General features: G+C 37.9%; 1 protein-coding gene across 10 annotated transcripts in view; it reads right to left on the minus strand.

Annotated features, from left to right (window-relative positions):
* LOC132202729 (neural-cadherin) overlaps positions 1-22,258 on the minus strand; it is a 199,474-nt gene that overhangs the window by 57,882 nt on the left and 119,334 nt on the right. Inside the window, exon 1 of one of the 10 annotated variants that reach the window (XM_059629846.1) lies at positions 301-580. The exons of the other annotated variants lie outside the window; for them this stretch is intronic. Coding sequence (XP_059485829.1) covers positions 301-352 — 52 coding nt within the window. The 5' untranslated portion in view covers positions 353-580. Of the gene's footprint in view, positions 1-300; positions 581-22,258 lie in introns of those variants that run through there. 10 annotated transcript variants of the gene reach the window in all.

Below are 22,258 nucleotides of genomic sequence, written 5' to 3' on the forward strand. Positions count from 1 at the left end.
TAAAAAAGCAAGTGTGATTTAAATGAAAGTTTTGATATACACTAAAATTTACAATGAAAAAGAGCTAGAAATATTATAAAATTAATTAAATTCACTAAATGATTATATACATAATATTTTAAATATATTAATTTGTTAGTTGCCTTACAAAAAAATATAAATACTATAAAAATATTGTGTAATATTTTAAATAATTAATTTTTTAAAAAAACTTTCAAACATTTTTTAAAATTTTCTTTTTTGTGAATTAGCCTTAAAGAATAAATAGAAATTGTAGGCAAATGTATGAAATGTTTTTACTCAAATAAGTGCTGTTGGTGAGGACCCAGAAGACTTTGAGTGGGTCCACCATGTCGAGGCGGTTCGCCGCGTCTCAGCTGCTGCTGTCGAAGGCGGCGAACAAGAACGGGACGGGGCTGAGAAGGCCCGACGCGTCGCTCAGCGTCGCTCGGGGCTTTTCGCGAATCGCATTTTTTTGCCAGAGAAGCAGCACCACGATCAACACAAGCACGTCGCGAACCAGCAGCCTAGCCATGACACACAAACACTAGCCTAGGCTGCGGCGTGTGCAGTACGCGTCACAGGGCACATGTTCCGAGGCAGATCGCCGACTGACGTTCCGCCGCCGTTCCGCCAGCGCCGCTCGACCGGCACTTGCGCCGTGTTTGGCCGGGTGGGGCGGGGGGTCGACGCGACGCAAGGAACGGGGGCGAAATGCAGAAAAGGGCCTAATCAAAATTCATCGCCGGGCCACACTCGGGCGAGGAGAGACCCATGAAAGATTCAGCCTAAAGCGCACCGGTTTCAATCAAAAATTCACTGCTCGCCCGCCGTTTGCTGATGCTGCTCAATAATGGATGGCGCCATGGTGCGTGGATCGACCTGGCTCTCCGCGGACCACGATACTGTTTTGATTTCGCCGCCTGCCGAAATTGGCGTGGGAAGAGAACTGTAAAGGGAGGGAAGCAATTTGCTTCAGAAGCAAAGATGCATATAATCGAGCTTTGTTTAAAAATAGTAGAAATTAAATTATCAAAAATTTATATTTTTATTATCAAGTGCCGCTGAATCAACAATAATCATTAAAAATATTGAATTATAAAAACCCCAAATAGAATTTTTCAAATTTTTATATAATTAGTAATTTTTATGATTGTATTACTTTTTAATTTTAACTATTAATTAAAATTTTTTTACTTTTTTTAATAGAATTTGAAAATAATGAACCAAATAAATAATAGTTCTCTTCATTCTTAATAGTGTGCTTGGGATTTTCTGTTCTATTAAGTTTGTGTGTTTGAGGAATTGCTTATTATAAATTAATATGCTCATCATAACAAATTTGGCTAATGTGGATTCAAATGATCATTCTGATTGTTTTGCAGATTTGTTTTAAATAAGAATGAATTTGTTTATTAATTTTTACATTATTAAGACAAATCAAAAGCAATTTTAAACTTCATAATAATTGAATCAAAATTAATAATATCAATTTGAATATAAATGATAACATTTTTTTTTAATTTTGCATTTAATTGCAAAAAAGTGTATTTTTCCTCACACCATGCATCGATAAACCCACATCAAAATTCATTAAACTGGATAAACATCAGATATCCAAATTTGAGGTCGGATTCGCATTCCTCAGAGGGTTTTCACTGCTCGAGCTAATCCCTTTTTATGCAAATGTTTTGTCGCATCGCGGCAGTGTCTGGTATTTGCGTATATATATTTTTTTGTTCGCCCCGAAAAGTCTCCACCGCTCTCATAAAAGGATTACCCGAGATAACTTTCTCGCAGTGACACAATAAGCGCCAAAGGCTGTAATTTAGCAAACGGGCCGTAAGAGCAGCATTTTATTTTGCGAATAAAAACGGTGCCGTCATTTAGCACTGGAGAGTCTCTCGCGCTATCTCGGGAGATATTCGGCGGCGCCCACTTGTTAATGCGTATCACGTACTACTTACACACGCACTTAAGCACACAGCCGCATTAGTACACAACGTATTTGCACGCCAGCAGCAGCAGCAGCAGAAACTCGCTGGGGTGCGAAACTTTTTGATGTGCGAATTACATATCAGACGGCGCTGCGTATTGAAATTGCCCGGCTCGGCGGAAGAGGGGACTTGAGCTGGTGCGGCCAAAACAATTTGGCCTCTAATTTGCGTGGGAATTCGTGCCCGGCTCCAAAGATTTATGGCTGCCTGGGAAGCAAAGCAGGCGCTGCGAGCTTGCTTTCGTCTCGCGCGTAAAAATTTACAAGCGCCAGTTCTAATATATCCCTCTGATGTTAATTATTGAAGCTCATGAACTCTCAGCGGGAGGGTTGTAAATTTTTAACAGGGTTGTTTAGAGGATGAATTATTACATAAGAATCTCAAAATGTTTGCCAAATATTATTAAGCGAAAGAGCCTGGAATTTTAAATTGCATTTGGTTATTTTTGCTCATATCAGAAGTGAAATTTTCAACGCAGCTACAAATTCTGAGAGTTATTTAAACAAATTTATCTAGCAATCAGTCGGAGTTGCAAAGTTCGATCATTTTGAAATTACAAGTGTGTAATCTATAGAAATTTAATATTGAGATCTTCAGCCCTATTTTTGAAAGTGATGTGTTCAGACTCATCTTGAATGGCAATTTAGCTTGTCAGAATATGCTATTTCAGGATCTACCTTTGCCATTTGGGAGCTTTCACGCCTCTGTGCGAATTCAAATATTTCAAATACAGAGACGTGTTCGCCTGTGTGATTCTGCTCCGTTTGAAAAGCCTTCTGAGAACTGCGAAAGCAGAATTGAGTGCCAGAATAGACTGCCAAACGCACGAAGCTTCTGGCTGAGCCACTTTGGACTCATTACGCCGCAGATCCCATTGTCACCGCAAAACAAGATTTCCTCCCTTGTCTTGGTTGTGGGCGCCCTCGCAGGCCTCCCCCCGGCAAGACAAACAACACGCATTAGCGAAGTGCACGCTGCCTTTTAATTTCTGCCAGCGGCCGCGAGATTTATATGTGCCGCAGTTTGTTTTGTTTGTTCGCGCAGATTCGGGCGGAGAGGCAAGCGGCTCATAAAGCATTCAACAGCGCCTAAGTGGTTGGTTGGTGTGCGGATATTTCACGGTAGAAGGAATTCTCTCTCTCTCCGCAAGGATCAAACGCCGTCTACTTCTATTATTATTATTATGAGGAGCAAGTCGAGCAGATTAAAAAAAAAAATGGTTTGCACCCGAGAAGATCTCTTCACGCAGGCGGAAACACGATTTCATTGAAAACGAAGAGGCGCCTCGGCCACACGCTTTGCGTGCTTCTCATTGTTTCCGCCAAGTTCTATATTTTATACTTAACAGTGTAACAGACAAGGAACTGCTGGCTCGCAGACTGTATTTCTCCAGACGCAAGATTTATGAGATGTTTATTATCTTGTGGACGGCGCTTAGATTTGCTTTTTACTCGCATTCGAGGAATTTGTTTTAGTGAAATGACTGTGTTGTTGAACTTCTTGCACAGTCGAGAGGGATAAACAACCGATTTCTACTGACTAGCTTTAAAAAAAAATAATCAGCAATCTTCTTTCTATTATGAAATATGAAAAATACAAAAACATTTTTTTTTTTTTTTTAAATTTAATGTTGCTAATTGTAAATTTAATCAAACTTTCATATTTAAAGGAAGCAACTTTGTCTTGCAATTTTATTTCCAATCAAATCATTAGTTAGTAGAAAGCAAATTTTCTACTTCCTAGAATTTGAAAACTTAATTCTTCCAATACCAATTGAATTCCACTGGTGAACAAGATTTCTCTTATTCACTGAAAAGGCAACAATTGTAAGATTTCTTGCAATTTAACTTTTATCAGCCTGATTAAGCCATACAGTTTCAAAGTCTGGAATGAAAGTTTCTTTGCTGTGGATTCTAATTACATTGCCGTTCAGTCCGTGACTCGGCACGCAATCGCACAGTGTGTGCTGTTATTTGATCAGCTCGAGATATTATGTGTGTGCCCTGGGCGTGCACGCATCGGCGTATTTACCCGGTGCTGGAAAGTTCAACCGTTCACATCAGAGGGTTCCCGAAGGAGGCGCCTGGCACGTATGCAAACCCGCCGTGCACGGCTGTTTGAGTTTGCAGGTGGGATGTGGAAATATATAAGAAAAGACGGATTCGACCGAGTGGAAAAACGCGATCATCGGAAGGGTTGTTTGCGTTCAACTCGGGTCACCAGGTTTAATAACTTTTGGCACCTATACCGGCGCGCATCCGATTTGCCAGTTAAAACGATACAGAATTTTTTCATACAGAGCCATTTATGTTTTGTTGTTTTGGTAACAAATGTGGAGCAGAATCGCCATTTCGATAACTTATTTATGAGCAAAGAACGTCTTCTTTTGGCAAACTTTCCTTCTTTCTTCCTTCCTCCGTTTCTTTCTCTCTCCGCACCAAGCAAAAAAAATCTTCTGACTTTATTGCTTTCAATCTTCGGCGCTGCTGGGAATTGCATTCTTTTGTGCGCGAGCCGGGAGAATTTGATACGAGACGCTGCTGAGAGCATGAAATTTTGCACGTGCTCTCTGCCCCATTACCTGCTTCCTGCGCCATAAAATTCTCAGACAATAAAGCAGGCAGCAGCAGATATGCGCGCGGCGTAAATATATCTATGTAAAAATGCATTAATATATAATATATTATACATAATCAATTCAATTCTCTTATTCGTACCTCTGAAGTCTGAAAAACTATTGCTAACTATTTCCATTAGATAAAAACACTTTATGAGTCATTGCTTTTAATAAATTTAAAAAAGGATAATATTAAAAATTATGCTCAGGAATAAATAGATATCTAATTCACCATTAAATAAAAAAATATGTAAATAAATTCAAATGATTTTAAATATAATAATAAATATATAATATGTTATTAAATTATAAACCCTTATAATATAAAAATAAATTAATCAAAATAAATAAAATATTTGTGTACAAGCTCTTGTTTGTAATAAACAACAAAAGCTGTTCAATCAGTGGTGCCCCACTTCTCTACCCTATAGAGAAAGCCAATTAATTTCCGTCAGAGCGACTAAAATTGATCCTGTTTTTCCCGCTCTCCCCTTTTTTCTGCAGCATTCTCGTACTCCGTTGGGGGCCACTAGGCCCAAGGCTGCGTGTTTCTTCGCCCACGCGTATTATTTAATTTAATAATAAAGAAGCGCCTCTTCTCGTGGACCAGATCTCATTAGAAGCAGCCGCTCGCTACGAAAGAAAAATGGAAGGGAATTTGGACGAGAGAATAAACAAAAGGGCCAAGAAATTTAATTTCGGCCCCTTTTGTGATGCAAAACCCGCAGACGCCGCACAAATATAGAACTCGGTTATTGGCCCACGGTGGATTCTCCGCACGACCCGTTTGATCGATACTGATTTATTCGCGGACCCTTTTGCACGACGCCCCTGAGACTCGACTAAAAGTTGCCCATTAAAATGAGACCGAAACGGTGTTTTTTACGACCCAGCCACCGTAATTATGTCTTTTTCCAGCTCTCTCTCTCTCTCTCGCGCCGGTATTATCTTTTGAGTCACGTAATTGGAATGGAAAGCGTACGATAAAGTGAATAAAACCGCAAAAACCGAAACAAAGAGCGCCCATTACGAAGAGACGAATCCATCATTTAAACCCTTTCGAGTTGGATCCTCCGGGGGCCTGGCGGTAAAATCCACATTTGTCACCAGAGAGGAAAAGTTTCCATTTTGCGAGATCATAATTTTTTGAAGGTGAAACTGTTTTTATTCACAGAGCTTGAATTTGTCACAAAATTTTTCCTCATTGGTTAATGAAAAAGTTCCAGATTTCAGCTCCTCATTGAACCAGAAAAAAACGCATAAGGAGGATTTTTTTAAATTTCAATATCATCTTGAACATTTCCTAAGGAAAAAAAAAACACTTGAGAAAGCAAATTTTGTACAGAGCAAAAAAACGTATACCTAAAGGAGTGTGACCTTTTTCCTCGCGAGCGAATAACAAATTGTGCTTCTCCCGCAGCGGTTATTTACAAGGACGGGTAAGCAAGTGGCGCTGAAAAATTGCTTCTTGCACTCTTTGGGCACGGCACGTCCTTTTTGACTCATTTTTCATCAAGAGTTCTCCTGCTTTGAGGCGGGCCAGGTAACCGGATTCTCCGGCTGCTCCCTTTTTCCCGAGCTCGTTTGCATAAATAAAATTCGCGAGATGGTAATTGGAAGGCCGGTCGGGCTTTTCATCTGCCTCGATGGAGGATAATTTGGTCAGCAGTTTTGGCTCGGGTATCACGAATCACGGCCAATTCGTGCTTGTCCGCACTTCCGACGTGATGAACATGTTGAGCTGGCTCGCTCGACGCTTGCGTCACACGCAGAGCTTTTGCCCTGAGTGAGATATTCGAAAACGGGCTTTTGCCCAAAAGATTGTGTGTTTTAATTAACAAAGTTTTTGGAGTTTCGCAGAACACGTGATTAATTAGCGAGTGGTCTTGGCGGCAAAGATGAATGCGGATAAATTTTGCCTTCAAACGCAGCTCGTTAGGGATTTCATTGTAATAGAATCAGTGCCAATTTGTATTGTACTGAGGGAATAATAATGGTGGATTAAATACTTATCGTGAATTGTTGCAACTTATTAATTGGCTCGATGAACGAAAATCTGTTATTGGAAAACGCGAAGATTACTAATATTAAAATCATATTAGTGCAATTGCTGAATGACGAGGATTAATCTGATTTAAATTTCAACAGTTTATAATTATCTTTAGAATAATAATGGGAAAATAAACACTTCTTTTTGTAGACCAAAAGTAATATTACACAATTTAATAAAAAATGTAACTTACTAATGATTTATTTTTTTACTACAACGCGGTAAAATGAAATGGATTTGATTTTTGACAATTAATATTATCATTTTAAATTTTCAAAAACTTGAATTTTTTAAATTTTTTGAAGCATAAATATTATTATAATTTCTCACAAAATCAATTAAATAATTATTTTGTTCATTTCTGCTCCCCTTTATATATCAATTTATTTTGTTTTATGCTTTTTCGGTAATTAAATTAAAGCAAAACATAAAAAGTAATCATTTGACAGTTATTACATCCTCGGACGGGAAAATGGCCGCTGTTTTATAAAATTGAAGTTCATATTTTCCCTTTATTAGAATTATATTTCACGCAACTCTTCCTCCTCATTTTCCGCGTCGTTCGAATCAATAGTGACGGCGAACGCGTGCCAACGAGTGCAGGTTGTGCATTAAATAAATTCGAGTCGATTTTCCGCGGCGGCAGTAAACAGCCCATTTTTCACGTCGGTCCGTCTATGGGTGCATTTGGCGTCATTACGCGCGTCTGATTTCTTGGCACGCTCCCCAGCATCGACCTGCTCTGCACGGTGCTTCGATCCGGGCTCTCTCGGTGGTTGCCAGGCGCTCCTTTTGACGCGAAATTGAATATTATTACAATGTATGTGCTGCAGCAGGAGCCCCGCGTAATGGAGCGAGCGAACGAGCTCGTCTCTCGCGCAAAACACGGCAATAATCCGGCGATTTATGGCCCGACGCTCCCATAAAACGCGACTGCAAAATAATTAACTGCCTGCACAAAGTGAATGCGAGTGCGATTTTGTTGCTCAGCCGCCGACGTTGGTCCTCGTGATAAACTGGCCGTTTAATCAGCGAGATTACATACAATACCAGCGAGATAAGAAATAAAATCTGCAGTATTTGAAGTCGAGTAGATCTCCAGGAACCTAATCGAACAACGGTTCGAAAATATTTTTTTAAATTAAAATTTATATTAAGAAATTTATCAATATTTGATTTTAAAATTTTTTTAAATTTTGTATTCCAACTGGTTAAAATCATTTTCTAGAAAAAATTCAGGCTTAAATAGATTTAGAGCTAATAAATAATAAAAAATTTATTTATTCTTTAACATTTTTTGCTTGATTTAAAAAGAATGAACAATAATATTAATATTATTCGCTTTCATATTATTTTAGAAACATACTTTCATTTAAATTCAGTCGAACTCATTTTAAAGCACAACTAAAAAAGTCAATGAAACTAAATTGCACCAGTGCTTTTTATTTTCCTCCCACTATTCATTTCAATTCCGAGCAAATGAAAGCATTTAAAAGCTAATCCAGGCCGACGCGCTAAAAATAAACTCTGTGCGCAAAAAAGGCCCATAAACAAACAGCATGCAAACGAGCAGGAGAAATTTTTTCTCATTTGCAGTAATAACCGAAAGAGCAGGCAAGAGAGGAATTCCTCATTTCGCCTTTCCGCCTGCGTTTTTGCCAGCACTCGCCGGCAGCACATAAATGATAACAATTTCTGCTCGAGAGTGTCTGCAAATATACCTCGGCTCGCCCCGAAGAGAGCGAAAACGCAGCACTGGGTAAACCGTGCTAGAGTGATATTGGATGGGCAAATATTGGCTCACTTCCTTCCGTTGCAAAAATGAATGCTCCAGGTTGGGGGATGATTGAATTAAAACAAGCTCCTTAAATAGAGAAACAAAAATGAGTCTTCTTTTTCAGATCGAATGAGCTGCGCAGTCTGATCAGCTGACCAGTTTACACCACTCAACTGGTGCACTCAAACGATTTGTTTGCGGTTTAGAACAGTGATGGGGATTATGTTTGCACAGCGGACGACCAGAGGGATGATAGAAATGGTCTTCTAAAATTCGTGTTTGTTTTAGATTTTGGGACTGGTTGTGTTTGTTGTTCCTTATTTTGTGTTACTTCCATTTGATAATTAAATGTAATTAAGCGGATTATTTATTTGTTTAACTTATCCGTTGAAAATAGAGTGTAATTTCAATAATTGAAATCATTCATTGCCAGAATTTAATTGAATCTTCAATGAATATTTGAAAAACAAATTTTTTTCTTCCACTTTCGATTTCTGTTTGAGGGTTGAATCGAGATTATCAGATTAGCTGAAGAGCAATAAATCATCTTGGTGGTTTTCCTCCTTGCTCGGTTAAATAGAACGGCTTAACCGAGTGCACTCGAAGCGATCGCTCTTCAATTGTACAAAGGCCTCTCGCGTCGTAGATCAAACTCAAGATGCACACTTGACATCGCGATTTTTTCTTTTACTCTCCGCAAACAGCTCTTGTACCGAGAGCAATACATTTTCCCTGCCATGCACAGCCAAGTTTCCATTCACAAAGATGCTGTCATTATTCTTGCTTTGGAACTGGCCAGAAAGTAAAAAAATAAGTAGACCGCACTGTCCATTTCCTGACCTTTCCCCGCCGAATTTTCATTTTTCTTTGTGACGTGAAATCGATTCTCCAACATTTGCCCAGAGGTGCTTGATTATGTTAGAGGGGCTTAAATGAAGGTGAAATTGCTAACTTTCCACGATTAAATGTACACTTTGAGATAATTACTTGCTCCCGTGCTTCTCATTTTCAGAAGGAAAAGGTGCTGCAGGGTGAAGTATAATTTACATTACTGATTGTGAGCTTGAAATAGAAAAGTCCTTTTCAGTTGCAAATTTTTTTTCTAATTCTCTTACTTGTTAGGTACTTTGAGACGTGAGTGCGGTGGAAAATGGTGGAAAAAAACACACATGTGCTGCTTGCTCTATTGAAACGATGACGCAGCATCAACAATTGCGCTCTATTTACATGACGAGAGAGCGGCAAAGAACGACGGCGACAATTGCAATTTTTTTCCAACCCACACGTAACTGCTGCAGCTCGGAGCGACCTACTTTCGTCCAAATCTCTTTTAATCTGGACGTCGGATCAACAAATATGTGAAGGAACATGGAGCGGGGATCGATTTTTAATCGCCAAGTTCCTCCATTATTATCAAGATGCTTTTCTCTCGGCTGCGTTTCGCCGATAACGAGTGCGCTGTCGGAATTTGTGCCAAAAGCGCGTTGTTTATTTGAACGGACCGGCGTTTCGGACGGGATCGGGTTGCCGGATAATTTCAAAGCCATTATGTTGTATTATGTGCGGAAATCTATAGCGAAAACCCTCTTTTAAGGGCCATAGAAAGCGTTTCCAACGCGCAGATTGTACTCAATCAACACAACAACCCTGGGGGAGACTGAAAAAATAAAAAATTATAGTGCAAATATTATGGTTACATAAATAATTAATTTCTTCATAATATTAAATTATAATATATTATATTCGTTGATTTTTTTAATTAAATTTTTTTTATTAAATCTCCACTTGGAGTTTTCTATTTCCTCGATAAGTTTTGAGAGCTATTTATTATTTTTTTCCGGTCATTTTCTTACACAAAAAAACAACATTAAATTCAAATCACCATGAATCAACCTTTGATCGTGAAATTCCAATACACAAAATTTATGAAAGCTCTTCATTTTCTTCAATTAAACTCCTTCAAATCAAGTGCGAATTTCACGCCACCGGCTCTAAAAGTGATTCTAAGCATAAGCCTGGGCGAGCTCGATTTTCACCGAGGTGGAAATCAAGTGGCACGTGGCGCCCACGAGCAAGCGATCCGATTCTCACTTGCGATACGGTAATTAGGTGGGCGGTAATAGCACAGCCGAGTTTAATTAATGAAGTTGGAATGCCAGAGCGAGAGAAAGCGCAGCTGGCGAGAGGACAAATCGTTTAATTAGCGGCGACCGTCCACGCTGTGCAGCCCGGCGATAATTGCCAATGTTCTGAGCTGGTGTGGATTAAACGCCTCCAGGGAACAGCTTCATTAAGTGGCAATGCACTTGAGAAAATTGGAATTAAGTGAGGCAAGGAGAATTAATAGCTCGGTTTCACGCCTGTCCTGAAACGGCGAAAAGAGGAAAAATTCAGTGAAATTAAAAAATAATTTTTAAAATTTTGTTTCAAATTCACAAAAATATTTTGAAAATAAATTATTATAAACGGATGATATATTTCAAAGATTTTTAAATTCTAATAATAAGTATTCTGAAAATTTATAAAATGAAAGCTACAAATTACGAGTGCATTTTATTATTATGTATTATCTTTTCAATAGAGTCTGCAGACAATTTCATAATGTTCCATTTCTTTTCCCGTCTTATTATCATCGTCTCTTCGTACAAAATGCACATTTATTGCATGCTCGAGCTAATGGATAATGAAATGGAACAACCGCAGAGTTATTCAATTTGTGGCTCGGCCCACGCAGACTGCTCTGTACGAGACAATCATTTCGCCATAGCCGTTCTCCGCCTTTCCTGCTTTTCTGCCAGAGCTGCTGCTTCTCTTCTTCATTTCTAGGCAGCGTTTCACGCACATAAATAGACAGGCTGCTGGCCACGGACAGATGCACACGCACAAAAAGGAAGCCGGGAAAATAAATTTATGCGCTCCGTGTAGCATTCTTGACAGAAAAGCGGCCGTATTTCATTTCTGATCTGCACACACACCACGGAGAGCCTCCCCGGCGCGAAATATGCATGTTTGTTGCCCAAGGACCTTTTTTCTCCGAGCTTGTTGATTTAAATTGCAGGAGGCGCCAATTACCGAGGACTTACGTTTCGCAAAAGAGGATTATTATTACGTCTTGCATAAACAAAGTGACGTTTCTTGCTTCGGATGCCACAGGAGAGATTAATTGCGCTACTTATTTTTATTTATTGCAAACGGCAAGCACATCATTAAAATGGTTTCGCGTCAATGCATGCCCATGCAAATCAAAATGTGCTCGTCAGATATTTTCTGCTCGAACGATACTTTTTCCACTCAAAAATTTATCCAAAGTCGCGCTCCACTGAATGAACAGGGAAAAGCACACGCATTTGTATATCAGAACTCGTTATGTGGAATTTTCCATACAATCAAGGAGTAAACAGCAGTGAAAAGGAAAAATAATTTCTATAAAAATTGAATAGCGGGGTACTTCAGCTTTGTGAAAATAATAATAATAAAAGAATCTCTTTTTTAACCAGACGACAAAATACTACTAATTACTAATAAGCCAGCAATAATATTATTTTATTTAGTTAAAAAAAATAGCTTATAATTAGAAATCTCAATAAGAAATATGTGATAAAACATGATTTTTATTTACTGTTCATATAAATTAGACTATTAAAGTTGCATAATTTTTTTCCAAGGTTTTAATTACATTGTAATTATAAAAAAAAAATTGCTTCTTATCATAATATTTTCTGTAGGACTAAATATTTGAAATAAATATTGATGACAATATAAAATAGAAAAAGTGATAAAATGCATTAACGATATTCATTTTTAGGAACAAGTTAAAATTAATTTCAAACACGATATGTGCTCTAAAAGCCAGCTCATCTGATCAGTCCAGCAACTGTCATGGTAACTTTTCATTTTGCTGGAAACTTTTTCCTCTCCACTGCGCTGGTGGGAAAAAAATTGAGTGCATCAACCATCGCATCAACTTAAAGGGATGAAAGTTGGCCAGAAAAATTGCGGCCGGGGCTTTCAATTTACTTCCAAAGAGCGCAGAGATTATTCCGAGGCGAAAGTTCCAAACCATTTCCCTTCAGCGAGGGGCGGCTTGGCCGGGAATAAATTCAATTGTGCGCCGAGAAACGTCATCTGCATTGTTATCTGCGCGCTCATTAATCTAAGTTCACAAAACGTCATCTTCTAGCCAGCTCAGTACGTGCAGATAACGCTTCATTCGTTGGGCGAAAACGTTTCTCGCAGCTTTTGACACGCGCGCCCGGAAAGGAGCCGGCGAAAAAAGAAATAAAAAAAGTCTCAGCCTGACACCCGAAATTAGATTTCCAAGGGGATTAATTGTGCCAAAATGAAGAAGAAGAAAAATGCGTGTAAATTTTGGCCACGCGCCGCAAAATGACAACCTTGATACTTCACAAGACACAATTTCTGCGCCGGTCGGCTAATTGAATTTCTGCCTCTAATTGCTTTTCCAGTCACTGACCAATTATATGACTAAGGAGCTCTTGATAGAAATGCATGTTCTTAGAAGTGAATTTTCCGCTTCATTGCTATTATCATTAATTATCCATTGAATTACTTTAATGGAGTGGTAAATTTAAATCTCGGTTAGCAGCAGGCAACAGCTTGCATATTTTTTTCTCTTCTTCACCAAAGTGTTTAGGAATTCAGCTCGTTCTCTTTTTTTCTTTTACGAAAGTCGCTAATTAAAGCTTCGTCGTCGTGATTCTTTAAAACGTGGGCGTGATGGATAAAAACGGTAATTAATGGCGACGCGCCGGCGGCACATCTGCTCGCAGCTTTTGCCAGGGAGAATTTGCAATTCATTGAGCAAGCACAGCAAAACGGCTCTTGAACGAAACGCTGTTTTGCACGGTGCGTCCATTTCGGCTGAAATGGCCGAATTGATGTTTGGAGAGGCTCCTTCAACTCCCTAGCCATCAGCTATCAATTCAAACTTGTCGTGGCAAATCGTCTGATATCGGTTTAAATTTTTTTCTGTTTATATTTAAAGACAACTTATGGAGCTATGGTATTGATAATCATAAAGCATTTCAGCTCATTATTTATAAAAAAAAATCAACGGTTAGTTGAGAGTTTTAATCATAGTTATACCATTTTTCAGTAAATAATTTTTTTTAACAATTTGCATAATAAGGAAATATAATTATTTAATAACCGTTTGATAAAGGCTAAAATCATGTCAGCAGTATATATTTGGCCAGGTAAAAACCAGTTTACATCAAAATTAAAAATTTCAGTTAACTAATTTTATATTAATTTAACTGCAATCATAAACATTGGGTTTAATTATTAGAAGAAAAAAATTTAGATTTTTTTCTCCACCAAATACTCCTAATTGTTAATTGTAAGCGAAAAAATTAAAAATAATAAAAATGTGTCATACGTGCCAAATGGGCGCAACCTCTTCTAAAAAGCACTCACCACCACGATCGGTAACGATTTTGCTTGTTTGCAGATTTTCCTCCTCCTCTTTTTTTTGCCAACCACCTCTATTTTCACTACGGTGCTCGTAAAAAAGTGATTTACGTTTTCCTCGGTATCTTTTTAAAGGCGCCCCTTGCAAGCAAAAATGATACGACGCAAGCACGGTCGAATTTCGCATTATTTTTTTTCCTTCCACGTGCTTAATTTTTCGCCTCTCGCTTTTTGTCACTGCGGAGTTTCTAATTAAGCACGCACGAGACGATGATATTACAGTGAGCTGGCGCGCGCGTGTATGTGTCACGGGTGACATTGTTTGTGCTCCTCACAAAGGAGGCAAAAAATTAATGGGGCGCCTGTCTGCTCTCTTACTTTGCACAGCGACTTGCTGGCTTGACAAACAAAGAGCTCGACTTGCAACACATGCGGAAACTGCATAATGTTCAAACTCTACAGTGAAATAAAATGCCACCCTTATACTTGCAAGGCTGATTTTACACTCCATAATTTGATGCGTCCATGGAAAGAATCCACCATTGTGTGTCACCCTTGAGAATTGTGTTGTTTTACATCATGGGAAATTTCTGAGTGAATATTTCACAATCTTGTAAATAATTAATTATGCTAGTAAGTATTTCCTCGCATGCAAGTGCAAGTTCTGAATGGTAATGAATATAATCAATAAAAGGCTACTCATACAGGCAGTATGGCAAGTTATTGCATTTGATTTCAGTGTGAAGTAGAGAAACTTATATAGCTGTAATGTTACCAAATTATTTTTTCTATTTATGGTAGCACCTTCCTCATTGTGAGTAAAAAATTAAAAATTTAAAATTAAATCGAAAGTTTTGAGAATTATTATAAATTAATGAGAAATATTATTAATATACAATATGTTAAAATTATACATAAAATACTTTTCAAGTAAAGAATTTTATAAACTTAATTAATTATACTCCTGTTTTTATTTATAAATTGCTTCGTGCTTTTTATAATCAACCCCATTTTTTTTTTAATGCATAACGTCTCAAAAACTATTTCCTGCCAAAAAAGTTTAAATAAATAATTTGCTAGGAATATTTGGGCGACTGCACAGAGTCATCAAGATTAATAAATGTGTGCAGAATATGTGATGAAGACGTCTGTGAGCCAAAAACAGACATCACGAGTGGCACGTGAGGCGAAACGAGCCGTCATTACTTCTTATTTACACGCCGGACTCTGGCAATTTTCGCACCAGACCCTTTTGTCCGTATGTGCGGAAGGACATTTAGTCATTGGTCACGTGCGTGCGTACACGGGACAATGCGGCCGTAAATGGTTCATAACGCGCCGGCCAAATTTAATTTCGGCTCGTGCCCGTTGCAAATTATCATTTTTGGCGCAGCTCGGAGGCCACGCAGGGGAGGTGGCGGGTTGCCAGCCAGAAGGGGTGAAAGTTGGTTTCCTCGCTTGCTTTCTTCTTTTCGAAAGTCTCGTGAGTTAATAAAAACGGGCGCGTAATTTAATGATGAATGTGCAACGGCAGACGCAGGCGAAGACCAACTTGGCTGCCGGGCAGAAATTAATTACCTTTTCAGCAAGTTGACTTTTACGGCCGAGACGCGTCCTGAATTTTGCCAAATCACGCCAGAAATTGGCACAGGACTGGAGTTACGAACTAAAAACTGAGTAATAGTATGAAGAATGGGTCGATTAATAATCAAAATTATAAATGGATAAATTACTTATTATTAAAATATTATTACTCTTTAGCTGATATAAATAATATTCTACGAGATTTGCCAAACGTGAAAGCCATTTATTATGCAGATGATATTGTTTTAACCTCAGAAAAATTAAGTGACTTGAAAATTGCTTTAGCCAGAATGAAAGAATTTTTGTTAAAACGCAGTTTGAAACTTAACTTGGAAAAGTGCAAATTCATGAAATTCAGAAATAAGGGTCTAGGAAAATATGCATTAAGTGACCGCCTAGATTTAGGTGGAATTGAAATAGAGAGAGTTGCTGAGTTTACATATTTAGGAGTTACTTTTCAACCATCAGGAATCTCTTTTGGAAAGCACATTGAAAAAAGAACAAGAGCTGCATTGCTGGCCACTTATAATATACGAGAACTAAAACAATTATCCATTGAAACAGCACACAAGCTATTTGATCTAAAAATTTCCCCAATTGCGTCCTACGGCATTGAAGAAATATGGCCTTTCCTAACAAAGACTGATTTTGAAAATCTTGAAAAAGTCAAAACAAGATATTTAAAAAGAGTTTTAGGACTGTCCAAGTATATTAGATCTAGATTTGTGTATGAATTAGTTGACACTGATCTCTTTGTATCGGACTTACAGGTAAAATATTCTCTAACTGAAACTGAAGCATTCCAGAAATTTTGTATGTCTAAATATTTAAACAAACTTGAGATATGTGATGAGTTCTACGAGACAGAAACTATGAAGAATAAAAATTGGCAATGTGCAATGTTCAGTGATCGCCAAGTGTTTACGAGATTTGCCTGTCACGGGTACCACTATTTATTTTGTAAGAATAAAAATTTTCATTCTCAAGCGACAATAGATTGTGAATGCAAGCACTGCGGTAAGAAATGTTCACAATATCATATTCTTGAATGTAATGAACGTAAACTAAGCCTAAGAGAGGCTGCAAAAATCAAAATTAACTAATTTTGTACTTTGTAATAATTATCGAAACAAGCTTAATTGTAAAATTAATTTTAGGAAGACAAATTAGCTTTAGACACCCGTTGTACACCTAGTTGTGTTCAATAAATACTCTATCTATCTATTAAAATCAGCGAACCTGCAGCGAACAAATATCGTAAATTTGTCTTATGTACTAAACAGCATTTTTTTCTTTAATTTTTACTTTTGTTAAATTAATTACTGCTTGTAAATTATGCATCCCACCACTTTCACCTTGTTTGTGAACCAGTTTTAAATTATTTGAATTATTGAATTTTTTACTAATAAATGCAAATATTTTACTTGAATACTTCAGATTTTTAGTCTCGACGCGTTAGACCCGCATGTGCATGGTGGTGTGCCAGTTGCATAACTTGCTAATTCACAGGCGCTCTGAGGTGTTTGCTTGTTTGGACGTCGTGTCAAAACTCGTGTGGAGCAAAGCCTGCACTTGCTCGTTACAGCACTGTTTACTCCTCCAGTTCCCAGACACAAACATAGTGTTTGCAGGCTGTGTGCCATTTTACACCGCACTTTTATTCTGAGGAAAGCGTTTTTCTCTTCTACTCGAGTGGATTGAAATAAAAACGTAGAGGATAAAAAAAGCGAGCAAAAATTGCTCAAAGACATATATTGAAAAAAATTAATGGTGGTTGAATTGAAATTTGCTTTTTCCCCAATGAATTTTTAGAGTCACTTAGATTTAAAAAAAAAACCTTTAGTTTTCTTCATCGTAACAATAAAAGTCTAAAAAAACATCGATGCAAATTCTTGTAAAAATTAAAAATTCGCTTGAAAATTTTTTCTATAAATGGAAACTGGGGGTGATTGGAGCGTATTATCAATTTACCTCAACCCACCCTCTTTTTAAAATTCTGGTTTTTATTCTTAAGTACTGTGGCTGCTTATTTAATTAATTAGCTTGGCGCAGACGTCACCGTCATGATTTTGGGCGCGGGCTGCTTTCCTGCACTCCACGCTGGTGGAAAACTCAAACACCAAAGTTGTCTGCATTCAATTACTCGGCTGCGGGGAGGGCTGACAGAATTCGCCTCGCAAGAAAGCAGCAGCTACATTCATAAACCATAAAAGCGAATCACGCGATTTCCGCAGCAGCCACTCGACATTTAAAACGGGATTTCTCTCGTCGGCGAGAGAGCAAGAGCGGCAGAATTGAAAATGCAAATGGAAGGAATAAACGTGCTCGCCCGATTCGCTCAGCTCGGAATACAAGATTATTACCCAGCTACTGCTGGAATTCGCGAAACACGAGTCTCCATGACGGGATCGTTTTGCAGCTGCGAGCATGATAAATCTGTGCTTGTTCGATATTTTATAATAGTGCAGTATCACTTACACAATGCCGTCGCAAACATGCTGGAAAAGTGTATTAGTGACGGGATACAATAGCGCAAAAAGAGCTTCGTTTGTTCTGTGCCCTATTGGCTGGAAAGTGACAACCTTGCCTGCGCTTTTTCCCTCGCAGGCTCAATTAATGACGACGTGTGACGTTTCAAAACGTTCTCGCCGCCGGCGTGGATTTAATCAATGACAAACGACCGCCGAGATTTCTACTGTCATTTCAATACAAGAAAATAATATCGCCTGAATGAAGCGAAATCTGTTTAAATTTATCTAAAACAAACCAATAAATTTTATCTGCTAGCGGCTGCCGATTCATAAAAAACCATATGTATTTTTTAAATTTATTAATTCTCTTATTATTATTATTTTTTACATCAACAGTTTAGTTTTTTGTTTGTTTATCAACAACTTTTGATTAAATTTATATTAATTTTATTTATAATAAATCTGAATTTTAATTCAAAAAATTAAACTTCTGTGGAGATTTTTATTTAATAGATGTATAATAATAATATATTAATATTTTGACTAAATCATTTTAACATTAAGACCAAAAATTTGTCATTCATGGCGCAGATTTGTTGCTGTTTACTGTAATTATATAATTTTAGAGATTTCTTCCAAAATTAGGGATGTCAATATCTCTCTTTGTCATCAAATATCAATTAAGTTCTTCCCAAACTTTGTCTTTAATGTTCAAATTGGCGCAACAAGATTCCGCCGGCTTGAGCAAGCAAGTCAATGTGTTAATTGCAAAGACGGCCTTGGGCAGATGCCCTACGAGAGCAAAAGTTGTTACATGACTTGGAGGCTGAGAAAGGGATCGGCAAAGACAATTCATCCGGACAAAAGGCGTCTCATTATCGTTGCCAAGTTTGCGCTGCTCTTCAGCAACTTTGTCTTTTGTCTCCGGTACAACATAAATCCGTCTGGCCTGCTTAGTAGAGACGATTTTTTTTTAGCAAACAGTTATTCATTATATTTTAGCTGAATCGCGATGTTATTTATTTGCAAGCACAAAAAAGTGGACGGTGGAAATTTACGAGTGGCATGAACATGCTTTTCCAATCAGCACCCGAGCGTGTTTCCAATGGTGCGTGTAATTAAAATTGCGAAACGCTGCTTTGATCAGAGAAACGCAATTCGCAGTGCAAAGTAAAATTCTGTCACAAGGATTAATTTCTTTCCCGGAAAATTCACGCTCTGATTCGCGGTAAACAAGCTCATTGATAGTTACAGGGGCGGAAGACAATTGTTGAGAAACATTTTCTGCTAGATTTATTATGTTCCTTGTTAACTTTGTAATTTGCCATGGAAGCATGTTTGTTTGGTGAGCAACAGGGTGCGATGAATAAGTGGACAAAGGAGATAATCCTTATTGTATACGAGATTAATTCTCATCATCAACTTTATGTCTCAAAGTGCCCATTGACATGGATAAATTGAATAAGAAAATAGGAAAAAATCTTAATGTTCAAAAAGATTTAATTGAAAATTACCCTTTTTAATTTAAATTGGTCATTTTGATTGAAATAAATATATCTTATGGATTTTCTGTATACGACATAAATAAATTAAAGCCAGGAGACAAATTAAATTAACTCTAATTATTTTTTTTTATCCCTGCTGCAGTTTTAAACTCTCGCTGTATGCTTCATTCTGCAGCTGACGTGACAAATGTCGTCTACATTACGGCCAACTTTCTCCAACTCTTATCCCGTCTTATCCTCTCGCGCGCTCTTTTGCAGCAGAGTTATCAACACGTAACGCTCTCGCAGCAAACAAAGTCAATTGACGACGGTTCTACGTCGCCCCTTTACTAACTTCTATAAATGTTTCCATGCGTACTCACCCAGAGCAGATCCTTCATCGACAAAAGTTTACAAATGAGAGACTGGTACTCACCTGAAAGACAAGAGAAAAGAACAAATTAGTTTCAGCAGGCACAAAAAGCTGTGAGAAAGAAAAGTTCTGTGGCAAAAAGAAATAAAAAGTTTTCAAACGGAGGTGATCTGTGATTGATTTGCGTTGGGAAGAACCATTTGTTCCTCTCAGGTTGGATAAAAAATATCCCGTCAGTTTGCGAATTTCTGAAGTGAGAGAAAAATATATTCCCTTTTGTAAATCAGAATCTACTTTTCCGGAGATGAACTCGGGCGCCATCAGTCGGGAAAAACGGCAACTCAGTGCGAGTTTTTACCAGGGGCGGCGAGTTTCTCGTTTGCAGCGGTGCTGCCGCCGACGGGAAAATTCCAAAGTTTGCTTTGAAATTCCTGTCTTTTATTTCGCCCCGCTTTATTGCCAATTCAAAAGAAAAGACTTTCCCTCGCTGTTCGTTTACACTTTGGATGCCAAAGTCGTGCTGGCGAATAAAGTCAGCCTCCCTTTCGGCAGTTGATAAGAAGCGGGAGGGATATTTACACGCCCACGGCCGGGTGTCAATGTACATAATAAAATACGTGCGGAAATTCGCTCAAGGCGCGCAATAAATTTTGGTGCCCCTGACGACGGCCGTTTTATGTATGAAAGGGCGCCTCGATATACTCGATACAGCGAAGGAGGAAAGGAAAATTTGAGGACGCGTCGGCAATATTAATGAGGACAACAAGGAGCAGACTGCATTTTGCAGCCCCACTGCATCTGCTCATTAATCTGGCGAAGGCTTAATTACCGAGTTTGCGGGCAGTCATGCAAGTGACATCAATTAGCTGATCTAGTTGATCGGAATGCGATCCAGAGTAATTTGTTTCGGACTATAGCTTTGTCAGGGATGATTAATTTTCAGTCTAGGAGCTCTGGTAAATTATTTCATTGATGATAGGCTTAGATGGGGCTAGACTGAGGCGGACCAAATACTGTTTTATAACTTTTTTTTGTTAAATTTAAATTCATAAATGATTAACAATCAAGTCAAAACGAGTTGTCTATTTCCAACTCCATCTTTTAATATCTAGGCCTTGGAATCTTCTGTTTTCTTTTATTTAAGATTTCCCGTTTAAATTTTTAAATTCATTTTAATATTTAATTTTAAATTCCTAAATACCCTTATTCAAAATAAGTTTTTTTAGGCTGTCCTAAAATTCCATACAAGACCTCAAAAACTTTAAAATTCCATTTCAAAATCGCAATAAAAACTGAGTTATTAATAAAAATTGATCAAAAAGGACCTGTCGATTATTGAATATAAGTGTGATTACCTTATAACTATTATTTTTAGTTTAATTAGGTTCAAAATGAAGGGCAAATTAGCCTCGTAAGTGAATTAATTAAAAAAAAAAAAAAAAAAAAAAACGACAACTGAGATATAAGAAAATGTAATGAAATGGAAAAATTACAATTTAATTAATTTGATGGATTGATGATATTGCATTCCAACATCAATAACATTTAATTTAAAAAATTTATATTCATTTCACATTTCACCCCCTTATAAGTTATCGATTTTGAGGAGCGCGCTTTCGTTTCCCTCCATTTCCCACCAGATGTCAGCTTCAGTGGATGCGAGGGTGGTCTCCTCTGCAGCAAGCTAATGCAATATTGTGTTCTTTCTGGAGAACGAGCCCTTTCAGCACCCATAATGAGGCCTTTTTGCTGAATAATTGGCTGCGCGTGGGGCAAAGGGAATTGTTTTGATGTCGGCAGCCGGAGATGATCTCTCAACGAAGCAGGGAAATGAAATAATGCAAATTGAAAATGGGTGCAAAAAGAAGAAGGGGGCCTTCCACTAATGGTCTCTTGTCGTTCCGCCGTCTTGCATTTATTTTTGTCATCCAACACAACGGATAGGATAATCAAATTCGTCACGGAAACTGGCTATAATTCAGACGTGGGCAGTTTGGCACCGACTTTTCAGCAAATTCATTACTGCTTGGCAACTAATGTAAATAATGCTGTCGATGGATTTAAATTTCAAATGACGCCGGAGGGATGCAGGGCGTTGTGAATGTGCATATACGCAAAAAATATGACGACTATTTTGAAAATTAACATCGCGCCCAGGGAGTTGTTTTGGCAGTGACACACTTTTCGGACGAGGCTCATCTGCCAAATGTGAAAATCCACTTGTTTGCGATTGTCAACACGATTTTGTTTATTTCCACTGCGTATGGCGTGATGATACACAAACATTTTATAGTATCCCCCAACGATTTATTACAGCACACAGCCCCAAAGAAAAAATGAATTTTAACAAACTCTGGTTACAGTGAAGCAAATATTGTGTTAGTAAATTATTCAAAGGGCAAATTTTTAATTCCATAATTTCTCCATTAATTTAAAAATATCTGGTTTGGCAAATTCTAAATATTCATCAGACGA

Source organism: Neocloeon triangulifer, unplaced genomic scaffold (assembly GCF_031216515.1).
Source record: "Neocloeon triangulifer isolate White Clay Creek 2 clone unplaced genomic scaffold, ASM3121651v1 ptg000015l, whole genome shotgun sequence".
Lineage (NCBI taxonomy): Eukaryota > Metazoa > Arthropoda > Insecta > Ephemeroptera > Baetidae > Neocloeon > Neocloeon triangulifer.